This window comes from Callithrix jacchus, chromosome 6 (assembly GCF_049354715.1).
Source record: "Callithrix jacchus isolate 240 chromosome 6, calJac240_pri, whole genome shotgun sequence".
NCBI classification, from domain to species: domain Eukaryota; kingdom Metazoa; phylum Chordata; class Mammalia; order Primates; family Cebidae; genus Callithrix; species Callithrix jacchus.
The window spans coordinates 95,711,678-95,721,906 of NC_133507.1; the positions used below are offsets into that span (position 1 = coordinate 95,711,678).

At 41.1% G+C, this 10,229-nt stretch overlaps 1 protein-coding gene across 5 annotated transcripts in view; it reads right to left on the reverse strand.

Moving 5' to 3' along the window:
- CCNT2 (cyclin T2) overlaps window positions 1-9,072 on the reverse strand; it is a 42,442-nt gene extending 33,370 nt beyond the window's left edge. For 4 of the 5 annotated variants that reach the window (XR_620984.4, XM_002749491.6, XM_008998981.4 and 1 more), the window contains exons 1-2: window positions 8,888-9,072; window positions 8,023-8,104 (exon numbers count right to left, since the gene is read on the reverse strand). Coding sequence is in view for 2 of the 5 variants with exons in the window: in XM_002749491.6 (XP_002749537.1) it covers window positions 8,023-8,104; window positions 8,888-9,045 (240 nt within the window). In the remaining 3 variants the exon portion in view is untranslated. Of the gene's footprint in view, window positions 1-5,818; window positions 5,841-8,022; window positions 8,105-8,887 lie in introns of all 5 variants that reach the window. The other variant, XM_078327937.1, reaches the window with a different exon arrangement.
- Between the last annotated feature and the right edge of the window lie 1,157 nt (window positions 9,073-10,229).

Genomic DNA, 10,229 nt, shown 5'->3' on the forward strand with positions numbered 1-10,229 from the left:
CCCATCTTTGCATATGGCTCTTCATATTACTATGCATTTAATGTTCATGGAATAATATGGTCCTACTGGTCATGTAAATATACAGCATATTGTTTCTAAGCACAAGTCATTAACTTCACATCTTTAACTTTTAACAAGGAATAGGTGAACTTCTACAGTTCTCATCCACTCCTTTTTCTCTATCAGCTCCAAATAATTTAGAGAAGAACTTCACATTACATTTATTTCCTCATATACAGCCATATAAAGAGTAGACAATACGTCACTGAACAACCGGAACCTTGGCTTATTTAAGGGTAAAGTATTAGGTTAACGCCTAAAAAATGTAGATTAGTAAGGAGGATTCCATTATTTCCCCTTAGCCCTAGAAAATGTGTAAATATGTACTCCCTAGAATGTGTGTGTGTGTGTATATATATATATATATATATGTCTATAAATAAAATACAGTGATCTAATTGGATTTTCACTTAAAAAATTACCTTAATCAATTTTATGTGTTAATACTAAAAACAAAACTCCTGTTCTAAAATGGTTTTGAAAGTCAGCTTATAAACTATATAAAATCTGTCTTATTTTACACCGAGACATTCGAGTGCCTTGGCTAATGCAAACACTCAATGCACATTTGTTAATATAAAAACCTATTCCATGCTATATACCCAAGCCTAGAATTTTGCTATGGTTTGCATGGGCCTTGGGTCTTGCACGACTGGGTTCACTCTCTTGAACTCCTGCCATGCGATGACTCAACAAAGACTGAGCTAGAGCCACCAGAGAAGCATATACATTACCAAGACTAAAACACACATGTATCTGTGCATGCAGAGAAAAGGTATGAGTTATTTCACAATCATTTAATTTCACAATAAGAATTTTAAGCAGCCTCAGGAATACTTCAAAAGATTTGTACAATAATACAGAGTCACTGAAGTCAGCATCCCTGTAATAAGGCAGATAAGAGCAGCTTGTTTCAAATAACACTTAAAGCTTTATGGGGAAGTTCTTGGGTAGCTTTCAGAATTAATTTGAGAAAATCAATCAAGTATATCATAAATACTTTGTAATGCCTATCAATAAATGAACTCTCCCAAAGCCTCCTTATTTAACATAAACTTCCAAGTGATTTATTCCTTTAAAACATCAGCTTCATCTTCCCAGAAGTATTTGTAAGTACATTTAAATGATAGCCTATTGTGGTTCCACTGGAAATTAGTGTATCAACTCCGGAATGAAGATAAACTTTTAGTGACTTACCTAAGAATTCTGAGATGATGGCTGCAGAGGAGATAGCCAAATCCTCACAGAAAAACAGAGCAACAAGATAGCAAAACCAAAACCCCATGGATAGTTACAACCTAATCACATGACAAGCCATTCCTAGGGAATTCCTAATACATACGAATGAGGACAAAACAGACACTATAAAACAATACACAGCACTACTATAAAACACTACACAGCACAGTGTAGCAAGATGCAAAGGAATGGGGCATGTGCTGGATTTGATAAAACAAGAACCTCGAAGAGCCAAAAGACATTCACTGGAAATCATGGCAGATCAATGTGAGAACAGCAGCTAAAACTGAGTTTTGCTAGCCCAGTAAGTAGATGGATGCAAGAGACCTCGAGTAAGGATTAAAAGACTGAAGCTAACATCTAGGAACTTTTGAAATTGATCTCCCAAAGTTCTCTTCCAAGACTCCAATTTTGAGGAGAAATTATTGGGAGGAAAAGCACAATCAGCAAGATAGGGACAAGAAAAGAGAAACTAAAAATGTGAAGGTGAAGAGAGCCAGAATCTCCCGGAAAGTAAGCTGCTACACTTCTTAACATTATACAAAAATAACAGAAAAGAGAGCTCTGTGAAATTATTAAAGCTACTCTGAAATTATTAAAGCTATATCACCTTTTTAAAGTCCAGGAAAGCTAGTATCTCACTAAAATGAGTAACCAAAGAGTATTCAGCTCACACAAAGAGAGAGTTCAAGACCTGCCTGGGCAATATAGTGAGACCCCATTTTCCACAAAAGGAGGAAAAAAAAAAAAGATAAAAAGAAAAAATTAGAAGAGCTATGCCTATACCAACAAATCACATGGGAAAGAACTGCTCTAGGCTGAGTGTTGGGAGGCTGAGGCACGAAGACTGTTTGAGTCCAGGAGTTTAAGAATGGCCTGGGCAACACAGTGAGACTGCTGTCGCCACAAAAAATTTTAAGAATTAACTTTGTAGTGGCACATGCCTATAATCCCAGCTACTTGGGAGGCTGAGGTGGGGGGGGACTACTTGAGCCCAAGAGGTTGAGGCTGCAGTAAGCCATGATTGTGCCACTGTACTCCAGCCTGGCTGTCAGAGGGAGACCCAGTCTCAAAAACAAAACAAAACAAAAAACAAAAAAAGGGCAGCTATTCAAGATTACTGGAATCTCAAGTTACCATATGATCTCGCAATTCTACTCCTAGATATAAGCCCAAGAGATACCAAAAACACAAGTCTGCACAAAAACTTGTGTATGAACGTTCTTAATAGCAATATTTATATCAGCCAAAGTAGCTCACAATCCAAATGTCCACCAACTGATGAACAGATATATAAAATGTGGTCTACCCATACAGTGGAATAATGGGTAGTTCAGCAAGAAAAATAAACATACTGATAAATACAACAACACAGATGAACCTTGAAAACATGGTAAGTGAAATAAGGCAGCCACAAAGGACAACATACTGTATGATTCCATTTATGAAATGTCTAGAATAGGGAGAAATGACTGTGAGGTTAGCTGTTTCTTTTAGGTATAGCGAGAAATTCTAAAAATTGATGCACACCTCTGTGAATTTTCTTAAAAAAAAAAAAAAAAAAAACCCACAAAAAACCCCCATGTAATTATGTCCTTTCAACGGGTGAAATGTATGGTATGTGAATTGTATCTCAAAAAGGGCAAGAATCAGGTAATTATACTGTATGATACATACCACTGGGTGTCCATATAGGAGATGAATCAAGCATTTCAATACAAACATACCAATTTTTAAGAAAGAAATGACAGAATTAGAGTGTCACCAATGAATGAAAGGACCCTGGCACTGAGTTTCAGCAGCCACTAACACTACAAAGGGAAGAGACAACCTGACATTAGGCCTTCTGAAGAAAGAACAGTAACACCATCTATAGTCTTGCCTAAGGGATCCAACAGGAGTCTGATTAAATACCTGGGTCTAATCATCAATTTTCCAGGAATGCAAGAACAAAGGAACACAGTAAACTGCACCATAAGAAGACAATTGGCCGAGCGCGGTGGCTCACACCTGTAATCCCAGCACTTCAGGAGGCCGAAGCGGGTGGATCACAAGGTCAAGAGATCGAGACCATCCTGGTCAACATGGTGAAACCCCGTCTCTACTAAAAATACAAAAAATTAGCTGGGCACGGTGGCGCGTGCCTGTAATCCCAGCCACTCAGGAAGCTGAGGCAGGAGAATTGTCTGAACCCAGGAGGCAGAGGTTGCGGTGAGCCGAGATTGCGCCATTGCACTCCTGCCTGGGTAACAAGAACAAAACTCCGTCTCGGGGGGGGGGGAAAAGAAGACAATCAGCAAAATTCAGACAGCTGGAAACACTACAGGTCACACACCCTAGGGTCCTTCAACAGATAAAACTTCGTGACATAAAGGGATGGAGGGGAAACATGCCTACCGAGTGACTTCAAAGACCTAGCAAATTTTTAATAAAGAGCAAGACTAAACTATGGTGTTTAGGAATGGAGAGTTGGGTACTAAAACTACAAAGAAAGTAATTACTGTTAGAGTAAGAATATTGGAGCTAGGCAAGGTGGCTCACGCCTGTAATCCCAGCACTTTGGGAGGCCAAGGCAGGCAGATCATGAGGTTAGTAGTTTGAGACCAGCCTGACCAACGTGGTGAAACCGTATCTCTACTAAAAATACAAAAATCAGCCAGGCTTGATGGCACACATCTGTAATCCCAGCTACTCAAAGCTGAGGCAGGAGAATCAGTTGAACCCAGGAGGCGGACACTGCAGTGAACTGAGATTGCAAACCACTTCACTCCGGCCTGAGCAACAGTGAAACTCAGTTTCAAAAAAAAAAAAAAGAATACTGGTCACTTTTGGAGGAAGGGGGTTGACATGGAGGTATTCTGGGGTAGTTACCCCAGTTCTACTTCTTGACTTCGGTGGTGATTATAAGGTTGTTTGTTTTATAATAATCCACTAAGCTATACATTTGTTTGGTGGTTTTATATGTTTATTTTATAATTAAAAAGGAAAAACTAACCTCATATATGTACAGTTATACAACAGTACTATAAACCCCCAAATAGATGGATTACAATAGGATGTGAAAAAGATTCAAAGATCAGATCAGAGATATAAATTCAGAAATGGTGAAGAGCAAATTATCTAATACTAATGAATCTCGGGCATAAGATTATTCTTGGATTAATTACTGCTTTATTAAACTAAAAGGCAAAAGGAGAAGTGAGCTATAATACAAACATCTGCATAGATTTCACAACGAGACACGATAATTTGACTCCTGTAAAACATGACCAGAGTATAACAATGAATTGAAATGCAAAGAAGAAAAAGCAAAAAAATTATTATTTTTTGAGATAGAGTCTCACTCTGTTGACCAGGCTGGAGTGCAGTGGCATGATCTCAGCTCACTGTAACCTCCACCTCTCACATTCAACCAATTCTTCTGCCTCAGCCTCCCTAGTAGCTGAAATTACAGGTACGTGCCACCACGCCCAGCTAATTTTGTGCTCTTAGTAGAGACAGGGTTTCACCATGTTGTCCAGGCTGGTCTTGAAATCCTGACCTCAAGTGATCTGCCCACCTTGGCCTCCCAAAGTGTTGGGATTACAGGCATGAGCCACCATGCCAGGCCCTACAATACCTTTAAATCTTGCATAAAATATACATGGAGTTCTGATTCCTAGAATTCAAGAAAGAGGCAATGGAACTAAGGAAAATGAAGATAAGAGAGAAGAGATCAAGTAAATTGGTGATGTGCTATAAGAACAGACCACGACCAACAAAAATACTTAGAAAAGGCTGTGCTCTTTACAACCGAAATCTTAGGCTACTTGGGACTGGTATAAAAAAACACATCACAAAAGACTAACCAAATTAGGAGTTTCTAAGAGAAGCTGGGTCAATATCTACTTAAGTTTGACTTTGGAGGTGGGTGCTGTCCCTCAGTATATACCTTGGCAGCGGTTTTGGCTCCAGGGCTTTTACACTTTACTAAATTTATTTTGAGCTTGATCCAGCAAGGCCACCCTTTAATGATTAATTTCAATTACACGAACCTCATTGCCTCTAGTGAACAAAGGTAGATTTATCTAATTAGGCTACACATAAGAGTCATTTACTGCTGACGGCTATTCAACTCTGAGTAACTGACAAAATAACTCAATGGTAAGAGACAGTTTCTGGGTCACCAAAACATGCGGATACTGATTTTATTCTTAAATATTAATACAACAGCACATTTACTTTTGGGTGTTTAAAAACTTTTAATATGTCAATGTGGGAAAATACAATTAAGTCACATGAACATTTAAAAATATTATCCTATAGTTAATGCAGGCTATTAATGTTTACTATAAAACTAGATACAGTTTGTCATTAGCATCTTAACATTTAAGCTTATTTCATAGGGTTTAATTTGCCGAATGGTGTTCAGTTTACTCTGGTAAAGATTCACGCTTTTTAAAGATTACTATGACATTTCAGTATAATAGACAAAAATTTCCCAACGATGTGGGAGAATACAAATTTAAAAGTGACTCACATTCAAGACCACCCCTTTCACCCTAAAAGAACAGAGGGAAGAAAAGATAAAAGTGAGGCTGTGCAATTGATGCAAGTGCACCAATACAAATATAAAAATTATTTTTGATATTATAATAGCAAAGGTAAAAAAAGACAACAGTTAGACATGTAGGGTACAATACTATTTCTCAAAACAGAAATGAGCAGATTTCAATTAATGACTCAACGTAAAAATGCTGAAGTTTACCTTCATACACAATAAGACATTAACAAAGGTAATAAAAAATAATACCCTGACCTTGTTATTGAAGGAAAACAAGTAAAATAGCGAAAGCTAGAATGCAAACGACAATCCAAAGTTTAAGCAGAGTATTTATTGTAAAGTACACCAACCAGGCCATAAAGGCAAATTATAAGAAGGAGGGCTCACAAAAAAGAAGTGAAGATGGCTGGGCGAAGTGTTTCACGCCTGCAATCCCAGCACTTTGGGAGGCTGAGGCGGGCAGATCACCTGAGGTAAGGAGTTCAAGACCAGCATGGCCAACATGGTGAAACCCCATCTCTACTAAAAATCCAAAAATTAGCCGGGCACGGTGGTGCATGCCTGTAGTCCCAGCTACTTGGGAGGCTGAGGGAGAGAATAGCTTGAACCCGGGAGGTGGAGGTTGCAGTGAGCTGAGATAGCACCACTGTACACCAGCCTGGGTGACAGAGTGAGACTCCCTCTCAAAAAAAAAAAAAAAAGAAAAAGAAGTGAAGACTTGTGGCTAGATCATTTACTGGAGATAGAAAAGTACTCCTGATTCTGCAAACGGGATGTCTGTAGCCATATAAAGAATAGTAAGAACCATTTTGACTTGTAATTTCAACGAGTATTATCCAGAGTTACGTAAGGAAATCCACATTTATATTAACATTCGTTAGTTCACTGCTGCCTTTGGAGACAATTTCCATAAAAATTGAATTCCCTTAATCTAATGTTATTACCAATGGCTTCCTTTCTCTTCTATAACACTATCACTGACCTAAGTGTCACGCACAAGAAATAACTAGGAAACTAGAAGCAACAGAGGAAGAATCATGCAAATTTAGAAAAGAAACAGAAGCAAGAAGTCTTCAAGAGACCAATATGCATATTCAAATACATATGCATATTTGGTCCAAGATTAACCTATACACCAAACTGATAAATGAAATCAGACTTAGGATCAGAAGAGATTAACGTAGGACTCAATCTAAACCATGAAGCCTTTCCTTCCATTTCAAAAACAGTATTCTGAGGATCTTTCCTAGGATTGTTTCCTCAGCAAGTAAGTTCTAATGACTATTACTAATAGCAGCAAGTCTTCTTCGGTACATTTTTCTACACACACCTTTCAGAATAACATTCTAAAAATAACTGTGATAAAAAGTAACAAAGATAGTATTAGAGCAGGGTTAAACATTTCTAAACAATGTGCAATGTTCTTTATTAACACACAACATAGTATACAGGTCACTCAACATACACCACACTTGTATCTTTCATAAATAAACATTTCAACAAAATGCTATTACTGTATTTGTCAAGATTCACAGGTTATGTAACTTAGTATTCAAGTGTAAATTTTACTACTAATAAATAAACATATTCCCTATGTAGCACATTTGAAGCAAGAGTTGACGTTTCAATCACCAAAAATTTTAGGAGACAACTGATGTTAACGTGATAAACAGACATGTTTGACAGCTTAAGAAATTACTGGGTTAGCAAAGGAACAAATAAATTATTTCTGCTAAATAGCTCTTTCAAAATAATGTCACAATGAATTTAATCCCAATTCATAGTATTTTAAACAATAAGTCCAACATAATTAAGGTGTATCACAGAAAGACTAGGCTTGCCCAAATTACACTGTACATTACTACTGAAATTATTCAAACGTTAGGTATAAAATTTAAATGAAGAAAACCTATGTAGCAACTCTCTAAAGAAAGAATTTTTTTTTTAAGCTTAAAAGGTTTGGCAGAGCTTAACAGTGCCTTGCAGTTTAATTCATCATAAATTTAAAAAAACACAAAAAATCCGCATTTGAAGCAAAATATTTATGACGATATATACCTTTACCGCTAATTCAGAACAGTAAGTCCAACAACGCAAGCAATGACCAACTTTTTTTTCCTGCGTATCGCTTTACTCTCAGATTTGGTGACAGTAAAAACAGACAACAAAATAGTACTTACAGTTCTGCTGAATTTGGTGAAAGAATGGTGCATATAAAACCTGTGCATATAAACAATCGCGGTGTTTATTGTAAGCTGGGAGCTGGAACACAACATTTAGGAAATATCTGACAAAAACAAGATCTTATCTCAAAATAATTTTGATGAAAAATTCCCAGGTTCTTTTCCAACACCTCCCATTCAAAACCGAACTCCAAACTGGAAATAAATGCCCGCGGGGGGTGGGGCGGCAGGGAGAGAATAGGCTCGACGCCAAATAAATGGGAATAACAACTGCTGAGCTTTTCACTCAGCGCTGAGGACCCTCGAAGTATTTATCAATGGTTACGACTGACTAAACTCAAAATGAGACAGTTGAAACGCGCGCGCACACCCCAATACAAAACCATGCAAAAAACATTAAGACCTCCAGTGCGCTCCGAAGGTAGAAGAGAGCGGCCATCAAGCCGGCGAAGAGAGCGGGGAAAAGCAGCGGAAAAGATTTAGACCTTTCAGCATCTCTAACCCTTCTACCTCAAACCCTTCGGAGACAGGGACAAATCCAAGGAGCCGCCCCTTTTCTGCAATAATCTCTAAAATTCTCCTTTGGCCTGAGCCGCCCTCCCATCCCCCGCCACCACCACCACCACGCGCTGCCCCAAACAGATTACACAACGCGGGCTCCTGGACCACATTCCTGGGGTCCTCTCTCCTTCACCCCTCCTCTGCTGACCCCCGCGACTTCCCGAGCCGGACCGTTCATTCCCTGACCGCAGGCCCTAGGCGCAGCGAAGGCCGAGGCGACGGCGCCATGTTCGCGGGGCACCAGGCCCGGCAACCCGGCAATGGAAACAGGGCGTGAGCGGCGGAGGATAGGAAAGGATACACATTGAGACGCTGTCCCATTTCTTGGATGAGGTTGGCCGCCTGCTGGCGGTACGAGAGCTCTTTATCCGCCTCCACTCCGCAGCGGCGGCTCGGCGTGTTCTCCAGCTGTTCCCGAGTAAAGAACCAGCGAGAAGAAGCTCCACGGCCCGACGCCATGACACTTCCTCCTCCGCCCGCTCCCTCATCCACCCCCCGCCCCTCCCGGCTCGCGGACTCCCTGCCAAGGCGCGCGACCCCGCCCCACTCCGCTCGCCGTAGGCCACGCACCGCCCTTTTCCACGGCCGCCACCGCCCATGCGCATGCGCGAAGTGTGCCCCACCGGTACGCCCTACTCTTTTGCTTTCTTTTTCTGCCCTCGGCCTCGCTTTCGCGCACGGGACCACAATGCTCCGCGCCGCTTGTCATTGGGAGGCGCCGAAGGTGCGGGCGGGGGGGGGGTGGAGTCGGCTCGGAAGAAAAAGGTCGACGCAGTGCATGCCGGGTCTAGAGTTGACGGGTCGAAGGGGCGGGGAGGGGAGGAACTCGGGCGGGTGTGGAGAGAGGCGGTCGAGGAGCTAGGCTCAGGAGTCTGGGCGTGGACTCCGAAGGTCCCCTGGGCGCTTCCTTTGATGGGAGGTCTAAGCGGCCCTTTGAAAAGAGAAAAAATACCCTTCTCTGTCCATTTTTCTTTCGGGCGGGTCTGCGCAGTTTTCTGGCGTGCGACTCTGGCCTCAGCTACCGACAGCCTCCGCCCAGGCGCGGCTCTGGCGTGAGGTTGGCGGTGAAATGGAGCACAGGAAGTAATGCTCCATGGCTGTCCGCGCTTGAGTGCTTTTTTCACCCTACGTTATATTATTTGAATCCCAGACCACTCGGGCCGTGGATTTATTTTTATTTTTTCAAATTTCTTTCCAAACGCTATCCATCTAGCAAGAAATTGCATTTCTAAACGAGGTGTTGAATCTAGTGTTTTTTAGACCGCGCTGTGATTTCTGCGAGACAAGGCTGGGAAGAAGCAAATAGTGAGGAGGAACTGAGTTAAAATTTTAGGATTTGATGCTGTAACATTCCACATACCTGTTGATTAACTTCTGCATTTCTTCCTGTAAGAATATGCCACAGAGCTTCATTCGGAGTTTTTGTGAATAAGGTTTCTGAGTTTAAAATCGTGACTATTTCGAGGCAGGCCACGGTGGCTTACGCCTGTAATCTCAGCGCTTGGGGCGGTCCAGCGGGCGAATCAATTGAGGTCAGGAGTTCGAGCGCAAGGGCAACATGGCGAAACCCCGTCTCTACCAAAAAATACAGTAGCTTGTAGTCTCAGCTACTCCCAAGGCTGAAGTGGGAGGATGGCTTGAGC